We start from the raw sequence: 18,944 nt of genomic DNA, 5'->3' as shown, positions 1-18,944 counted from the left end.
AATCTTTCCAAAGATACAATTATTTTCAAAAGAATTTCACGACAGAATTCAATTATTTTCAAAAATTTTAATAAATTCTTTGAAAAAATTTAATTATATTTTTTTCTTTGCAAAAATTCAATTACTTTTTAATTAAATTTTATGAAAGAATTCAATTTTTTTATTTTTAATAATTTTTATTATTCATGAAAAGAATTGAATTTTTACGAAGATTTTACAAGAAATTTTTTAAATAATTAAATAAATGGATTTCTTGCAAACGATTTTATTAGAATTTTTTAAAATAATTGAATTTCCAAGAAAAACTTTATTACTTTAAAAAATAATTGAATTCTTGTGATCAATATTGTTATTAATGAAAATAATTGAATATTGCAAAGAATTTTATTAAAATCTAAAAGAATAATTGAATTATTTAAAAAATTTAATTAAAATTGTATTCTTCTTGTGCAGAATTTTATTTAAATTGTTTTAAATAATTGAATTTCTTAGAATTTTTTAAAACTTTTTGAAAATAATTAAATTCTATTGAGAAATTTCAGTCTTTTAATGGCTGAAATATAAAAAAAGTATAGTCCGAATTCGAATATCAATAATGGATGTAAAAAATATTTTCAAAAACCAATTATTTACATAGATTACATTCAGCAAAAATTTATTTTCAATAAATAAATATTTTTTTTCAATATCTTGACAAATATTTTAGTATATATATATATATATTTATATTAAACAGGATTTGATTTAAATACACATTGATTCCATTTAATAGGAAATTTGGAAATAAAGTGTTAGAAAGAGATTACAGAAAAGAGAAAAAAAAATATTTGTATACGCGCATTTTTTGTATCTAAAATATAGTATATATTGTATAGAGACTTTTTTATATTTCTTGTAACACTAAAATGGAATTTTCAGTGCATTTTTTTTATGGCATTTAGAGGCAGTCACAATTATTTTTCTTTTTTTATAGGAAGAATTGGTTTTTTGTTCAGTCAAGAGAAATATTTAGTTCGACACATAGAATTTTCATTTTATCTTTTGGTATTTCCATTTCTTTCTCGCGGGATTTTATCAACTCCTTCCACGAGGCAGGAACTTGAGATTCTTTTAAATGCTCCTTTAAGTTATCTGCAAATAATTTTTAATTTGAATTTATTATTCCGATATAAATTTAATATTTTAAGAACTTTTTTTTCTTTTTTTTCATTTTAAAGAATCGTGTAAAAAATTTTTTTATAAAATAATTGAATTAAACTGTAAAAAATTTTTTTTTAATTTCTACTTGAAATCCTGCGAAATTTTTATTTATGAAAATAATTAAAATTTGTAATTTTATTAAAAATTTTGTTTAAATAATTAATTAATAATTAATTATTGTTACCAGATTTGACGAGATTTAGTGTAAGGGAGAGAGAATTGTAAATAATTGGTGGCTCGACAGTTGGTGCGCTCTCCTTGATAAATCGTAACAATCCGTGACTAATATTCGAATCAATTAGAAATTTCTCCGATTCGGCGAGACAAATTGCGGTGATGATATTTAAACTCAATAGAGCTTCATTCTGCATTAATGGATGCTTGGAATTGAGCATTTTCACTAATCTCTTCACTCCGTCGTTATTTATCAGTGTCAATACGACTTCCTTGTCTCTGCAAAAAGAAGAAAAAGTATTTTCAATTTCTTTGTATTCGTACTTCTAGATTTTCTTTTTATTTGGAAATAATAATTTCTGTATTTAGAAAAAAGGGAACAAACCTGCTGTTAATTATTAGCCAGGCTAATAAACGATTCGCCTCGCCTTGAACCCCGGGATGATCTTCGGTTCCCGACCATTCCACAGCTTTTTCCATTAGTCTCGAATTCTTTCCCAATAATATCGCTGCATTCTCTAAAAATAGAAAAAAATTATTATTATTATTTAGTTTTCAAATTACTTCTTTACAATTTTAGTCATTTTGACAATTTGAAATTTATTAATTGAAAAAAAATTGACAATTTTTAAAATGAAAGAAATGAATTCTAAAATTGGAAAAAGAAAAATAATACGAACGCTGTCCGCCGATGACGATTCGAAGTGTTCCGAGAAGTTTGAAGACAACCGGAAACGTTGGAATGTCGAGCATTGGCATGAGAATTTCAATGAGTCCATCGTTGAGGACTTGAGATTTATTTGTCGGCGAAATGACGAGATTTCTCATTGCACTCAGGAGATCGTGTTGAAATCGAATGTCACCGCATTTGTCACTGTTTTTATTGATTAATTTCAATAATTTCTTGTGAACGCCCTCGACGACCATTGACTCACAATGCTTATCGGCTCGTGCGAAGTTTCCCATGGCCAAAACGGCCGTCACTTGGAGATCCTCGTCAATATTCTCCAGCCAATCCACCAGTTTTTTGTAAACATAGCCCTCGCTATTCTTGTACAGTAGATTCATACTCTCGTCTGTTAATTTTTATTTTTTCGTTAAATTTACAAATAAACAAAGTAATTGATATAAAAATATAATAAATAAATAAATAATAAAATTAAATAAAAGATGTTTAAATTATTAAATGTTGGATCTCACCTCCAGTTAGAATTAGAACAATCAAATTACAAGCGACTTTCAATACTGATCTTGTTTCCTCATCCGTACAACGTGGTCCATGTTTCTCCAATAATTTAAGAAGTAATTCGCAAACGCCAACCTTGGCCAACAGTAATTTTGCATTCTCTGCAATTGATAAGAAAAAAAGAACATAAAAGTTTTAAAAATCGAATTTTGTCATTAGTTATTTCTAAAATAATTTACCGTCTTCCGCTTGTCCGTGAAGAATTTCTAAGCACATTTCAGAAAATTCGGACGAATTGTCACTGCTGAGAATTTCGACTAAAATATTGGCGAGCCTCTCGTTGAGAAATTGTACGTCGATATCGTTCAAAACGCCAAGAATTAAAAGTACTTGCATCGCTGCCTCTCGATTCGCAGTGCCATCGATTTCTAATATTTTGCAAATCACCGGAACAACCTCGCTTTTTATCACCTTCGAAAAAAAAGTTTATTTAAAAATAAATTTTATTACCTTACCAAAGAAAGTTTTTTTTTAAAAATACATAAACTTAAAACTAGAAGAACTAAAAACCAAATTAAATTATTATCAACGTATCTTTTTTAAAGATGGAAAAGATTAAATACCTCTTTATCAATATTATTTTGGTCCACGAGAAAATTTAACAAAAATCCAGCTGCTACGTTTCTTAAAAAATCCGCCCCCTCTTTGTTACCAAATTCAATTCCTCTCTCAAGAAGCTTTAAAATATGTTTCAATCCCTCCATCTCTTGAATTAACGTTTTGCCTTTCACTGTCGAGAAAAGGGATTAAATTAATAATAGAGAAAAATAATTTTTTGTCATTACTGAATTAATTAATTTATTGTTTCTTTACCATTTTCGTAACAAATATTTCCAAGTGCCCTCGAGACCTGAATGAGAAGTTCCAAATTTTGCGATTGCAAAAGTTCTATCAATGTTCTAACTAAATCCTCCCTTGTGCATTTTTCTCTTCCACTTTCAGTCTTTGCAATTTCGGCAATTGTTTTTGCAGTCTTTGTTGCAATTGTTTCCGAATTAATTGTTAATAATTTCAGAAAAATTTTGTCTGTTATAAATTCTACATTTTCTGCAAAGAAGAAGAGAACATTTTAATTACAAAATTTTTTATTTTCAGATACCTATGAATTTTTGAATAATTTCAGATTCAAAATTTAAAAAAAAATCAATAATTAACTTTATTCTTGTTTATTAATTTCAAAAATTTTAATAAAATTCTTAGCAAAATTCAATTATTTTCATAAATAGCAAATATTCATCGTAAGAATTCAATTATTTTTAAAAATTATAATAAAACTCGCAGTAAGATTTGAATTATTTTTAAAAGTTATAAAACACTTTAGAAAAAATTCAATTATTTAAAAACAATTTTAATAAATTTAGCTGCAAGAATTCTATTATTTTCATAAATTATAAAATTCTTCAGAATAATTCAAATAATAAAATTTTCCACTAAAATTCAATACTTTTTATACATTTTAATAAAAGTCTTTCTACAATTTTAATAAATTCTTCGAGAAAATTGAATTATTTTATAACATTTTAATAATTTCTTCGAAACAATGAAATCCAATTATTTTCCTAATTCGGTATAAAAAATTTCAATAGAATTCAATTATTTTCAAAAATTTTAAAAATTCTTCGAAACAATTCAATTTTTTTCTTAATTCGTTATAAAAATTTTCAAAAAAAATCAATTATTTTAAACTTTTAATAAATTCTTTGAAACAATTAAATTATGTTTAACAAATCTTGATAATTTCACGAAAGAATTCAATTATTTTCAAAAAATTTTAATAAATCCATTGAAACAATTAAATTTTTGAAAAAATTCAATTATTTTCAATAAAATTTTATAAAGAAATTCAATTATTTTCTAAAATTTTAATAAATTCTTCGAAAAAATTCAATTGTATTTATAAATAGTGAAATTGTTTGCAAAAATTCAATTTAATTATTTTAATAACAATTTTAATAAAATTTCTCGAAACAATTTTTTAAAATTCTAATAAAATTTTTTGAAGAAATTCAAATATTTTCTAAAATTTTAATAAATTCTTTGAAATTAGATTTATAAATAGTGAAATTCATTGCAAAAATTCAATTATTTTCAACAAAATTTCACGAAAGAATTTAATTTTTTTCATAATTTGTTATAAAAAATTTGAATAGATTTCAATTACTTTCTAAATTTTAATAATATTCAATAATTAAATGTTCAATATCAATTATTAACAAACACGCAATTATTTTAAAAACTTGAAAGAAATTGTTAATAAAATTCAATTATTTTCAAAATTTTAAATTAAAATTATTAAAAGAAACTTTATTATTTTAAAAAAATTCAAAGAAATTCTTCAAAGAATTCAAAAGAATCAAAGAATTTTCAAAAATTTTAACAAAATATCTAAATTATTTTCCAAAATAATAAAATTCTTGGAAGAAATTTAATTATTCTGAAATTTTTTGATAAAATTCTCTACAAAAATTCAATGATTTTCAATACATTAATTTTAAAATTGAAAATATTTTAAAAGAAAAATTATTAAAAAAAAGTTAAGATACAAAAAGAATTAATTTATTATTTTTACTAAGTGTATTATTTATATTTATTATTCTATTAATTGTAATATTTTTTCTTCAATACGTAACAGTTTAATTAATTTTCCTCGTTTACCTGTTTTGTCGTCAGTTTTACTAATATTGACCAAAGAATCGAGAATTTCCGATATATTCACAATATTACAATCCTGATAATCATTTTGCGTTAAAGTTGCTTCTTTCAAATCTTGAATGAATTTTCCAATCTGATTTTTTGCTGTTTCTAAAAGAAAATAGAAGAGAAGAGGAAAGAAAGCAATGTATTTTTATTGAAATCAAATTTTATTCAAATTTGTTTTACTGTAAATAAAAATTAATTAATTAAGTAATAAAAATTATTTATAAATTAAATAATAAAAATATTATTCTTAATCAATTTTTTACGTCCGAGAAATGTAAACTTATTTTTAAAAACTATTTGTCCGAATGTTTTCGTTTATTTTTCTTCACTATAATAAAAATTATTCTATAAATTAAATGATAAAAATAATTCACAATTAAGTAAATTATTAGAACTATTGAACGATTATAGAACAATATTTACCTTCCATTATTTCACTTGTGGTTTAACTTTCTTAATTTTGATTTTTTAATTCTCTGGATTTAATTTTTTACTACATAACTAAACGACCGGTTGTTTCTATTTATTTTTTTTTAACAATAAACTCTATTTTGTGCCTGTAATAATCATTTTCAGTCACTTTGTTGAATTGGTTGAATTCTATATTTTGTTGACAGTCACTTGTCAATGAAAAATAACCTTTAAAAATATAATTACGCCTGCTACTGATGCGATTTTACCGCATAAAAACTAAACTTCAAAAATACAATGCTTATTTAAAATATATATTTTATATAAAAAAATTCTCTTTTAAAAAAATATATTTTTGTATAAACGTCATAAACGTTCTAGTCTTGTCTTCTATCTTCTATGTCGATTGTCGGGATTGTCGGTTATATTACCAAAGAGAATATAACCGCTGGTAAATTCTCGGAGAATTTTCCTTCTTGCCTGCGATTCCTGCGATTCAATCTTCTTGCTGCGATTAAAAAACAATTTTTTCTAATTGAAAAAGAACGTATTTTAATTTGACACTATTTTTAATTTTATTCTTTACTGATAAATTATCTAAATTACTGTAAATCTTGTAATATGTAAATGTCAAAAAAGGAAAAATCGGGAAAATAGCGAAAAAAATTGTATTTTCAACATAACCTCACTTTTTGACTACAACAGGGTTGGATCGCACGGATTGAAAACTGAAACTAAAGGTCGCTTCACAGTGCGTGAAAAGGTTGAAAAAAGCGCCAGTTTTTCAACATTTTCACAGAAAATTCCAAAAACAAAACAGTACTCACCGAATTATTTACCCCTTCTTCTTGAGTTGTTGTCAAATTATAAATTCCAAACACGTGATTTACCATTGTTTTTAATTTGACGTTTAGCAAAGGCAAAAGCGGCAAAGAATATCCTATATATACATAAATGACGTTCAACGCTTCTTGATTCGACATACACCTATATTACATCAATTGCAATAGTTTCTTCCTTTAAATAAACACTTTTGCAAAAAGGTAACATATTTTTCTCTATTATTAACCCTTTTTTCTCTTCTAAGTTTCATGTTAATTTCGAAAATTTCACAAGTCATTCATTAACATTTTGTTTACGCAGTTTAAAATAGAATATGTCAAAAAACTATATGTATGAATAATTTGAGGTTAAATTTTACTCTCATAGACTTCCTATACTAATCTCTTTCCTTATATATACATATAAAAATTCTACATTCATGACTTGCAGTTATTTAAAAAAAAGAGAAAACATATTTTCGTAATTCAAAGGTTTGCTGATAATTCATTTGAATGTGGAAAACAATTTTTTGCTTCTAGAGGAAAATGAACGAAAACGGAGAGAGTGAGACAAAAATTATGACAAATGGATTCGAGAAAAATGGTAAATTTTTGTTAATATTTTGTTTTGCAATTTTTACTATTTCGATATTGTGAAACTTTCTTTTTACAGATGTGGAGAAGGAAGTAAATTCAATGTCGTTGAACGAAAGTGGTATACTTATAATTTATTTTTTATAGTTTACTAATTATTAATTAACTATTTGTAATCTATGTTAATATTCGTTTTATTCCAAAAATTTGTTCCAAGTTTAAAGTTAGTTGTTTGCTTTTTTGTTTCGTAACATTTTTTAAGTATTTTCAATTTTAAAATTAATGCGTCGAAAATCATCGAATTGTTGCAAAGAATTTTATCAAAAAATTTGATAATAATAGAATTCCTTCAAAGAATTTTATGATTTAGAAAAATAATTGAATTGTCACGAAGAATTTTGTTAAAATATTAAAAAATTCTAATTAAATTCATTTTGAAGAATTTTTTTTTAAATAATGGAGTTTTTTTTTAATAATTTTAATTATAAATTTTGAAAATAATTGAATTTTATGAAACATTTCTCACAAATTTTTAAAATTTGTTTGTTAATAATTAAAATTGAACATTTAAATATTAAATCTTAAAAAGTTTAAAAGTTTAAAAAAAGAAATTTTAGAAAATTTTAGAAAGTAATTGAATTCTTTTGAAAACTTTTATAACGAATGAAGAAAAAAATTGAAATTTTTTTGAAAATAATAGAATTTTTGCAATGAATTTGATTAAAATTGTATTAAAAATAATTGTATTTTTGCAAAGAATTTTACTATTTATAAGTATAATTGAATTTTTTCAAAGAATTTTATAGGATTTATTTAAATAATTGAATTATTGCAGTGAATTTTATAAAACTTTTTAAAAATAATTGAATTCTTCCGAAGAATTTTATTATTTATGAAAATAATAGAATTGTTTCAAAGGATTTATTAAAATTATTAAAAATTCTAATTAAATTCTTTTTGAAGAATTTTTTTTTTTAAATAATCGAGTTTCATAAATAATTTTAATTACAAATTTTGAAAATAATTGAATTTTTGCAAAGATTTTGCTATTTAAAAAAATAATTGAATTGTTTTAATGGATTTTTAAAAATTTTAGAAAATAATTGAATTCTTTTGGGAAATTGTATCAAAATTTTGTTGAAAATAATTAAATTTTTGCGAAGAATTTTACTATTTTTAAAAAAATTGAATTGTTTCGTAGAATTTATTAAAATTTTAGTCAATAAATGAACATTATGTTAATATTTGAAAATAATTAAATTATTTTGAGGAATTCTATTAAAATTGTCTTGTAAAGAATTGAAATTCTGCAAAGGATTTTACAATTTTTAAAAATAATTGAATTATTGCAAAGAATTTTACTATTGAAAAAAAATTGAATTGTTTCGAAGGATTTATTAAAGTTTTAGAAAATAATTGTAATTTTTTCGTGAAATTTTATTAAAATTTTGTTTAAAAATAATTGAATTTTTGCAAAAAATTTTATTTATTTATAAAAATAATTGAATTCTTGCGAAAAATTTTATTATTTATGTAAATTAATTGAATTCTTGCGTGAGAATTTTATTTAAATTTTTGAAATTAATAAATAGGAATAATTAATTAATAAATTAGTTAATAATTGAAGTTTTTTAAAGTTTGAATCGGAAATTATTAAAAAATTCATATTTGAAGATAAAAAATTTTGTATAATTTGCATAATATAATAAATCGAATATCTCGTTCCGCGTTTAGCATTTGCTAGTTAATAATGAATTATTAATAGTTAATAATTAATAATAATTAGTAATTAACATATTTAATATGATTTCTATTTTTAGTTTGTATACATTTTCGAAATTTTGTTTACAGAACCGGAGGAAGTTGAAATTCCAGTGCCTTGGGGTCACATTAGTGGTAAAGTTTTACTCCTTGCCAATATTTTTCTTTTCTAAATGTGTTTTCTATTTTATGTATTTTTCACTTTTCAGTTTAACTTTTTGTTTTTTTTCAATTTTTGTTTATTACACGCTCAAAGTTCATGGCACAAAAGAAGCACATTGTCATTGTGTTAAATTAGAATTATCTTTGTTTCACGAACATTTTTTTGTTCTTCTTTTCATTAATATCGACTTTTTCATAGATAAAGAATTTTATTCTTATTTTATTTTATTTAAAATGAGATTTTTCCGCGATAAAGAATTGATTTTTTAATATTAGATTTATTTTTCTTTCTTTTTCTTTTATTTTTACTAGAAAAAGTTTTTTTTTTATGGTTGAAATTTTCTTTTTGAAAAATAAAAAAGTATTTTTTTTATGGTAAAGATTTTCTTTTTGGAAAGTAAAAAAGTATTTTTTTTTTATGGTATGGATTTTGTTTTTGGAAAATAAAAGAGTATTTTTGGATTGAAAATGAAAAATTCAGGTAAACGATGGGGACCAAAAGAAAAGCAACCGATTTTGATGGTTCATGGTTGGCAGGATAATTCGGGATCATTCGATCCTCTCGTTCGTTTATTGCCATCGGAAACGTCAATTTTAAGTATCGATCTTCCTGGACACGGTCATTCCGCTCATCTTCCAAATGGACAATTTTACTATATTATGTGGGACGGTCTTGTCTATCTTCGTAGAATTGTTAAATACTTCAAATGGAACAAGGTCAGCAAGCGAGAAAAAAATTCAGAACTCAAAAGTTTTTTTTGCTTTTGTATATAAACTAGGACGAAACAGAACTTGCTTCAAAAATAGGAAATGTTTGTGATTCTACAAAGAGGAAAAAAAATTAACTAACCCGTTAATTACTAATTACTAGCTATTAATAATTATCAAATGTTAAATAATTATTGGCGAGTGACAATAATTTTTCAATGTTTTAAAAACTAGGTTTTTAGAAAATTAGAATTTCTTCGAATTTGTTTTTTTAGAAAGAATTACTATTTTCGAGTTTTGAAATTTAAGTTTAGTTTTTGAATTTCCGGAGAAAAATTGCCTTTCGCTGCTACTTTGTTTCATTTTATTTGCGCCTTCATTGTTCATTGAACACTTATTTCTAATTATTATTGTCTTATCTGTCTAGAATAACTGGAATTTTTCCTTCACTATATTTGTGCTTTAAATGTGCATATTTTATTATCTATTTTTCTATTTGTGTCTCTTTTTTGCACTTTTAATTATAATTTCTTCTTTTTAGGTAATTTTAATGCCAAAGTTCTTTAATTTATTTAATAATAATAATCGTCAATACTTTGATTTTACTTTTTTTAAAGAAGAAAGTTCTCAAAATTTTATTTTTCTATTAAAGAACTTTCTTCATTTAATTAAAAATCTAGATATATTAATAATTGTTGTACAATTTCGGTAATCTGTTCGCAGTTTCAAGTTAGTTGTCTGCTTTTTTGTTTCCTAACTTTTTCAATATTTTCAATTTTAAAATTAATTTTGTATTGAAAATCATTGAATTCTTGTAAAGGATTTTATCAAATAATTTGAAAATAATTGAATTCCTTCGAAGACTTTTATTATTTATGAAAATAATTGAATTTTAATAAAATTTTTAGAAAATAATTGAATTTTTCTCAGAATTTGATTACAATTTGAGTTCTTTAAAAACATTTCTTCAATTTCTTCAATATAATCGATTTTGTTACTAATTGTAATTAATAATTTTACTATTAAAATTTTATTAAAATGGTTGATAGAAAATTAAATTCTTTTAAACAATTTTATTAGAGTTTTTATAAATAATAAAATTATTTTGAATAATTTTAATTGAAAATTTTGAAAATAATTGAATTAAACAAAGAATTTTTTTCCATTTTTCAAAATAATATTTAATTACATATTGAAGCTTATTAACATTGAAGAATTTAATTATTTATAAAAAATAATTTAATTTTTGCGATGAATTTTACTACTTATAAAAAAAATTGAATATTGTTTCGAAGAATATATAAAAATTTTAGATAATAATTGAATTTTTTTCGTAGGATTTATAACAATTTTAGAAAATAATTGAATTTCTTTTGGAAAATTTTATATTAACGAATTAAGAAAAAATTGAATTATTTCGTGGAATTTTATTAAAAATAATTAAATTTTTCCAAAATTTTACTATTTATTTAAAAATATTATGGAAATCTCAAGTGAAATTTTATTAGAATTTTGTTGAAAATAATTGAATTTTTGCAAAAAATTTGACTATTTATAAAAATAATTGAATTCTTCCAAAGAATACTATTATTTATAAAAATAATTAAATTCTAAAAAAGAATTATATTAAGGGCATTTGAACCTTGATGACGTCACACATGCTTTGCACAATCTGTAACGTCATCAAGGTTCAAATGCCCTTAAAATTTTTGAATTAAATACAAATAATTAAATTCTTTCGAGAAATTTTATTGAAAATAATTAAATATCAGCAAAGAATTCCATTATTATTGAAAATAATTAAATCCTTCCGAAGAAAATTATTATTTATGAAAATAATTGAATTGCTTCGAAGAATTTTAATTAAATTTCTGAAAATAATAAAATTTTTTCGATATTAATTAAAATTTTATAGAAAAAAGTCGAAAATATTTATAAAGAATTCTATAAAAACTTTTTAAAAATAATTGAATTCCTACAAAGAATTTTATTATATTTATGAAAATAATTGAATTCTTACCACGAATTTCATTAAAATTATTAAAAAGAAGAATTAAATTGTTTCGAAGAATTTTATGGAAATTTTTGAAAAAAAATTGAATTTGTTCAAGAATTTCTATTTAAATTGCACATTAAAAATAATTTAATTCCATCGAGAAATTTTATTGAAAAAAATTAATTTTATTTATTGAAAATAATTTTTATTTATTGAATATCATTTTCAATAAAATTTCTCGAACGAATTCAATATTATTTTTAATGCATTTTAAAAAGAAATTCTCGAAAAAATTCAATTTTTTCAAAAATTTCCATAAAATTCTTCGAAACAATTTAATTATTCTTTTTGACAGTTTTAATGAAATTCGTCGTAAGAATTCAATTATTTTCATAAATTTAATAAAATTCTTCGTAGGAATTCAATTATTCTCAATAAAATTTTTCGAAAGAATTCAATTATTCTTTTCAAAAAAGAATTCAATTATTTTCCTGCAAAGAATTCTATTATTAATGAGAATAATTAAATACTTCGGAAGAAAATTATTATTTATGGAAAATAATTGAATTGCTTCGAAGAATTTTAATTAAATTTTTGAAAATAATAAAAGTTATTCAATAAATTTAATTAAAATTTTATAGAATAATTGAATTCTTTCGTGAAATTGTATCAAAATTTTGTTGAAAAATTTTAAAACGAATTAAGAAAAAAATAATTTTAGTAAAATTTTTAGAAATATGTAATTATTGAAATATTGAAAATTGATTAATTATTTGTTTGTTTTTTTAAAGGGAAAATGTATTTTTCGTGTAAATATTGAAAGAAGGGTTTTGAGGAAATAATAAATAAATAAATAAATAAATAAATGCTTATCTGCAGGCAAATGGTGGGGTTCGAGGGGAATCCAGCCGATTGTGGCGTTACATGGGCGACAAGATAATGCAGGCAGCTTCGATAAATTAATGTCACTTATGCCTAAAAGTATTTCTATATTGTGCTTGGATTTACCTGGCCACGGGTTCTCGTCCCATTATCCAAAGGGACAGTCCTATTATGTCCACTGGGACGGTATCGTCTTGCTTCGTCGCATTGTTCGTTACTATAAATGGAAAAAGGTTAGCGAACCCAGAGAAAACAGAAATAAGCACGAAATCATTTTCTTCCAAGGGAAATTAACATTAAATAACTTGCTATTCAAATTTTAAAAATTAACAAAAGCGAAAATTTACAAGACAAAAAAAATTAACAAAAGCGAAAATTGTTAATTTATTTCCAAAAGGAGAAAAATTAACAAAAGCGAAAATTTGCAAGAGGAAAAAAATTAACAAAAGCGAAAATTTCCAAAAGGAAAAAAATTAACAGTAAAGAAAATATCCGAGAGAAAAAAAAACAACTCTCGGAAATTTTTTTGAAAATAAAATTATAATGGAAATTTTTTTTTAATAAATTGCGGCAATTAACAGGAATGGAAATTTAGAAAAATAATAATACTAATAATAATGTTAATGACAATGATAATAATAATAAAAATAAAAATTAACGCTACGACACTTTTTTCTTTTTTTTTTTTGCAAAGTAATCACAAATTCTATGTTTTGAAGCGAGTATCTGTTAGCTTACTGACAATGAGCTTATTATGAATGCATGGTCATTATGAGGGCTTCATTTATAAATAATAATGTTACCGTAACAATGCATTGTTTACATATTTTGCAAACTAAGAAAACTTAACAATGTATTAATCAGCATTTTATATTTTTCATTTACTAATTTCTTTCATAAACAAGTTTTTTCTCTCTTTTTTTCGGCAAAAATCTTCTTTTGCCAAGGAATTTTTTTCTATTTCTAAAAAGAATTTAAAAAATTTCTAATCCAGGTATAATAATAATAATTGGAAATAATTAATAACTAATTTAATAATTAATAATAATTAATATAATAGGTAATTAATAATAACAATTTATAACTTAAAAAGTTTTATTTATAAAAATTTATTATTTCTAATCCAGCTATAATAATAATTAATAATTAATAAAAATTAACAAACTTAAGTAGTTTGATTTAAAAATTTAGTTGTTTCGTAATTTATTTATAATTTTTTTTTTCAAAAAATATATTTGCAATTTTTGGTATTTTTTGTAAATATTTTTCCAAAAAATGTTCTCCGATTTTTTGTTAATTTTTATTTAATTTTTCTCGTTCTTGTTTTCAGGTAAAATTATTGGGACACTCGTTGGGTGGTGCGATATCGTTTTTGTACGCAGCTTCCTATCCGGACGAGGTTGAATATGTGATAAGTCTCGACATTGCGAGTCCAAGTGTTCGTGACATTACAAAATCGGTGGAAATCACGGGCACTTATATCGATAGATTTTTGAAATACGAAGATTTGACACTGGACTCGGTGCCTTGCTATAATTACAAGGAAATGATTGACATTGTCGAGACGGCGTACAATGGGGACATCACCAGAGAGAGTGCGGAGATTTTAATGAAACGCGGAATGCAACCGGCTCCGATTATGAATCACTATTATTTCCGTCGTGATCCACGACTAAAGGTAAAATTTGTCCAAGAATTTTTTTTATTCTTCATCTTTTCACTGCTTTAATATTATTTTTATTTTTTTATTTTTGTTTTTAATAATTATTTCTGTATTTTTTCAATTTTTTAAGACTTGTATTACTTTTTTTATTTTAATATTAATAAAAACATTGCATTTCTTTTTAGTTTTCAACTATTGATAGTAAAGAGAGTAAAATATTTGTTTCTTTATTTTACTAAAATATTAATTACTGATAATTTTAATAAAATTTCTCGAAAGAATTCAATTATTTTTATTTACTTCAATTTTTATAAAATTATTTCAAAGAATTCAATTATTTTTAATATAATTTTAAATTTTTTCGAAAGAATTCAATTATTCTTTTCAATAAAGAATACAATTATTCTTTTCAATAAAGAATTCAATTATTCTTTTCAATAAAGAATTCAATTATTCTTTTCAATAAAGAATTCAATTATTCTTTTCAATGAAGAATTCAATTATTCTTTTCAATAAAGAATTCAATTATTCTTTTCAATACAGAATTCATTTATTCTTTTCAATAAAGAATTCAATTATTTTTCAAAAAAATTATAATGAAATTCCACGAAAGAATTGAATTACTTTTACAAATTTTAATAAAATTTTGCGATAGAATTCAATTATTTTCAAAAATTTAAAACAAAATTCTTCGAGAGAATTCAATTACTTTTAATAGTTTCAATAAAATTCTTCAAGAGAATTAAATTGTTTTTAATAATTTTTATAAAATATTTCGAAACAATTCAATTATTTTCAAAAAAATTTAGTAATTTTGTTATTTTCATAAATAACAAAATTCTCGTAGGAATTCAATTATTTTGAATAGAATTTTTTATGGTTGAATTCAATTATTTTTATTTAATTCAGTTTTTTATAAGATTCTTCCAAAGAATTCAATTAATTTTTAATACAATTTTAATAGAATTTCTCAAAAAATTCAATTTTTTTCAAAAATTTCCGTAAATTTCTTCGAAATAATTCAATTATTCTTTTCAATAATTTTAATGTAATTCGTAGTAAGAATTCAATTATTATCATAAATATAATAAAATTCTTTGTAGGAATTCAATTACTTTTATTTAATTCAATTTTTATTAAATGCTTCTCAAGAATTCAATTATTTTTAATACAATTTTTATAGAATTTCTTGAAAAAATTCAATTTTTTTCGAAAATTTCCATAAAATTCTTTAAAACAATTCAATTATTTTGAATACAATTTTAATTAAATTCCTAAGAAAGAAAAGTAAGAATTTGAATTGTTTTTTAAAATTTTAATAAAATTCTCTGAAAAAATCCAATTACATACTTTCGAAAATTTTAACAAAATTCTTTGAGAGAATTAAATTATTTTTAGAAATTCTAATAAAATTCTGTGCAAGAATTAAATTTTTTCAGAGTATTTATTAGACTGAGAAGAAAATTATTGTAAATTCACAGATAAATATATTAAAATTTATCTACAAATACATTATGATTATATTAAAAAAACAAATTTTTTCTCTTCAAATCTGTAATTAAATAAAAATTCTTTTTTTCCAGGTTTCTCTATTGGGAATGCTGTCAATGGATCTCGTTTTGGCGTTCGCAAAAAAAATTAAATGCGCCTATCTTAATATTCGCGCAATGCCTGGCATGAAATTTGAACAACCAGAATCTTATCATCGCGTATTGGACGAAATAAAACTCACAGCGTCGAAATTTGAATATCGAGAAGTCGAAGGCAGTCATCATGTTCATTTGAATAATCCCGAACGAATTGCTCCAATTATCATCGAATTTTTAGGACTTTAACGTTACTATTATTATCTTTTTTTTTTATTTCAAGCCTAGCAGAATTATTATCACAATTTTTTATCTTTTTATTTTTTAAATCCAATCTAAAAATAATAGTAATCATTTAAATTCTAAATTTTAATTTTAAAAGAAATAGTTATAATTTGAATTCAATCTAAAAGTAATAGAAATAATTTAAATTCGATCTGAAAGTAATAGTAATGATTTAAATTCGATCTGAAAGAAATAGTGATAATTTGAATTCAATCTAAAAGTAATAGTAATTATTTAAATTAAATCTAAAAAAAAATAATAATAGACAGACTATTTTAATAGTATTGGGAATTTAAGTAGAGAATTAATATTTAAAGGAAGAAAAAATTCCGAATCAATTCGAATGAAGTTTGGAAATTAATTAATTTAAAGACGAAAATCGTATCAGTTTCTTCCAAATAATTTTAATTTACATTGATTTTGAGTTAAATTAGTTAATTTCAATTTCATTTGTTAACGGTGTTGTAGTTAATTTTCTTAATTAAGAAAAACGAATTAACTGTTGGGAAAATTAAATTAATTTTTGATTTCTCTACTTTCGATTTTTCGTATCGATCAAAATTTTTCGTATTTGTTATTTTTTATAACTTTTATATTTCTTGTATTAATTAGTTAATTAATTTAGTTTTCTTTATTAATTACAATTATTTACAAACTTTTTTACTAACTAAATTTTTCTTGTTAATTAATTTTTCCATTTCTAATTTTTTGTATTAATTCTGTTTTCTTTATATTTACTTGCAAATTTTTCTCTTAATTAATTAAATTTTTGGTGTTAATTAATTTTTCCCGTTCATAATTTTTCCTATTTATAAATTTAGTTAAATTTTACATTTCAATTTTTACAATTTACATTTTCAATTAACTTTTTATAACTTTTTTTTATTTTATATTATCCTTTTTTGTTGATTATAATTTTTTCGTTTAAGAATTAAAAACGTTAATTAATTTAATCTTTTCTCAAATTAACAAAAAAGAATAAAATAAAATATATTTTATTCTTTTTTGTTGATTATAATTTTGTTCTATAAGGAATTAAAATCATTAATTAATTTAATCTTTTTTCAAATTAACAAAAAAGAATAAAATAAAATATATTTTATTCTTTTTTGTTAATTATTTTTTTCCTTCAAGATTCAAAATCATTAAATGATTTAATTTTTTCTCAAAATTAACAAAACAACAGTTAATTAATTTATTCAATTGTCACAAAATAGAAAAAATTGTTTATTTTGCAATTCTAGTTTCGAGAGAAGTGAACAAAAAGTGAAATTGACGCATTTGAAAAAAAAAGAAATTGACGCGCAATTAATAGTTTATAATTAGTTACAAGTAAATTATATTTATTTATTATTTCTACGAAATTGAATGCAAAAAGAGAGAGAGAGAGGGAGGGAGAAATTTTCTTTTTTGTATAAAAATAGTTGAATTTAAAAATGCATAAATTGAAAAACTAGCATTTTTTTTTCTTTTTTCTTTTTTTTTTATAGTTGTGTAATCAAGAAGTGTTCGGCCTCGAAACGACAATACATCTTATCAGTTCACCTACTTTTTATTTACCTTCCGAATAACGGTGGGAGAATAAGCCATGATCTAAAAAAAATGCTATCGTTTACATTTTTTTATTTTTTGTTTTTTTGCGTTTATTACACAAATTGTAAAAAAATTTCCCCCTTTTGTAATTATGGAAATTCAATTTTTCTATTAATTCTATTAATTTTTTTCGCTCTAAAAGCGAAAAAAGGCGAAAAAAAATTAATAGAAAAAAATTCGTAGTGGAAACACTACGAATTTTTTCCTATTAATTTTTTTTTTTGTGGAGGTTGAGAAAAATGTAAGATTTGTGAAGAGAGAGAGAAAGAGAGGAGAAAAATTGACAAATATATTAAAAATGATACAAAATGAATAAAAGTGGTTACTTAATTTTTTTTGGTTCTGTATAGAAAATGCGCCCTTGTAGACACAGATGTTCCTCATTTTTTTTCTTTTTGGGCAATCGCTTGTTGCGAGGTCGTAAGAAACTTTTATTTACCCAGCTGATATGCAAGAACGTCAAATAGAATAAAAGTTGGAATTATAAATTTTAATATATTTTTTTTCCAGACTTTACTTCAGTCTTTTTAATTTTTCATTAAAGTTGAGATCGCCGTCTCTCAGGTTTATCATTTTTTTAATCGTTTTCATTTTCTTCTTCATCTTTTACTTTATTTGTATTCTTCTTTCATTTTACTTTCATTTTGCTTTCTCATTTTTCATTTCATTACTTTTTTTCTTTTTTCAATTTTTTGTACCGTTTTCTTCTTCACTTCTTATTTTTTGTTCTTTTTTACTCCCTTTTTCTTCTTCAATTTTTTTTTTACTATTTCTTTGACATTTAGTATTTTATTTCAAAAATTTTTTTTCTTTAGTATTTTATTTTAGCATTTTATTTATTTTTACTTTTTTAGTATTTTATTATTTTTGTTCCAAGTAATTACTTTTTATTTTTTTCTTCAGTGCAGGTAATTTCTTTTTTTTTCGAGTAATTTCTGTTTTTTTTCTTGTTTCTTCTGGATAATTTTTTTTCTCTTTTTACATTTTTCTTTCACGTATTTTTTCCGGTAAAATTTTGTCCCTTAATTTTTTTTCTTTTTATACTTTTCTAAAAAGTAATTTTATTTATTGATAATTTCGTTACATTTTATATTTAAACAATTTTTAATTCTAAATTGAAGCTTTGTGAGAATTTTTTTAATTTTCTCTTCAACATTTTGTA

General features: G+C 22.0%; 2 protein-coding genes across 6 annotated transcripts; one reads left to right on the top strand and one right to left on the bottom strand.

Moving 5' to 3' along the window:
• Window positions 1–628: 628 nt before the first annotated feature.
• Window positions 629–6,694, bottom strand: LOC122504850 (rap1 GTPase-GDP dissociation stimulator 1). 2 transcript variants are annotated; one of them, XM_043616143.1, is made up of 11 exons: window positions 6,559–6,694; window positions 5,744–6,239; window positions 5,276–5,422; window positions 3,434–3,667; window positions 3,184–3,350; window positions 2,800–3,031; window positions 2,575–2,721; window positions 2,055–2,450; window positions 1,760–1,892; window positions 1,385–1,653; window positions 629–1,131 (listed from the first exon to the last, which is right to left on the bottom strand). In XM_043616143.1, exons 2-11 carry the CDS (start codon window positions 5,748–5,750, stop codon window positions 992–994), a joined length of 1,872 nt encoding a protein of 623 aa, XP_043472078.1. In that variant the 5' UTR covers window positions 5,751–6,239; window positions 6,559–6,694; the 3' UTR covers window positions 629–991. The 2 variants fall into 2 exon arrangements, with proteins under 2 accessions (XP_043472078.1, XP_043472077.1); XM_043616142.1 differs by lacking the exon at window positions 6,559–6,694 and having other exon boundaries at window positions 5,744–6,443.
• On the top strand, window positions 6,633–16,750 carry LOC122504852 (probable serine hydrolase). Of its 4 annotated transcripts, none has more exons than XM_043616145.1 (7): window positions 6,633–6,774; window positions 7,093–7,156; window positions 7,226–7,267; window positions 8,998–9,042; window positions 12,653–12,888; window positions 13,986–14,333; window positions 15,902–16,748. In XM_043616145.1, exons 2-7 carry the CDS (start codon window positions 7,099–7,101, stop codon window positions 16,151–16,153), a joined length of 981 nt encoding a protein of 326 aa, XP_043472080.1. In that variant the 5' UTR covers window positions 6,633–6,774; window positions 7,093–7,098; the 3' UTR covers window positions 16,154–16,748. The 4 variants fall into 4 exon arrangements, with proteins under 4 accessions (XP_043472080.1, XP_043472079.1, XP_043472082.1 ...); XM_043616144.1 differs by lacking the exon at window positions 12,653–12,888 and adding an exon at window positions 9,551–9,786 and having other exon boundaries at window positions 15,902–16,744; XM_043616147.1 differs by lacking the exon at window positions 7,226–7,267 and having other exon boundaries at window positions 15,902–16,750.
• The last annotated feature ends 2,194 nt before the right edge of the window (window positions 16,751–18,944 follow it).

The sequence above is a fragment of the Leptopilina heterotoma genome, unplaced genomic scaffold, assembly GCF_015476425.1.
Source record: "Leptopilina heterotoma isolate Lh14 unplaced genomic scaffold, ASM1547642v1 Lhet_325, whole genome shotgun sequence".
NCBI lineage: Eukaryota > Metazoa > Arthropoda > Insecta > Hymenoptera > Figitidae > Leptopilina > Leptopilina heterotoma.
The sequence above is the reverse complement of the archived record's forward strand: the minus strand, read 5'-3'. Positions and strand labels throughout refer to the sequence as shown.

Bases quoted from the DNA above. Each gene is read 5' to 3' on its own strand.
- LOC122504850 (XM_043616143.1), bottom strand. The intron at 3,351-3,433 runs GTAAAGAAACAA...TTTTCTCGACAG, and splicing joins AAATATTTGTTACGAAAATG to TGAAAGGCAAAACGTTAATT. The intron at 2,451-2,574 runs GTGAGATCCAAC...AAAAATTAACAG, and splicing joins TGTTCTAATTCTAACTGGAG to ACGAGAGTATGAATCTACTG.
- LOC122504852 (XM_043616145.1), top strand. From the start codon at position 7,099: ATGAACGAAAACGGAGAGAGTGAGACAAAAATTATGACAAATGGATTC. The intron at 7,268-8,997 runs GTATACTTATAA...TTTTGTTTACAG, and splicing joins AATGTCGTTGAACGAAAGTG to AACCGGAGGAAGTTGAAATT. The intron at 9,043-12,652 runs GTAAAGTTTTAC...GCTTATCTGCAG, and splicing joins GCCTTGGGGTCACATTAGTG to GCAAATGGTGGGGTTCGAGG.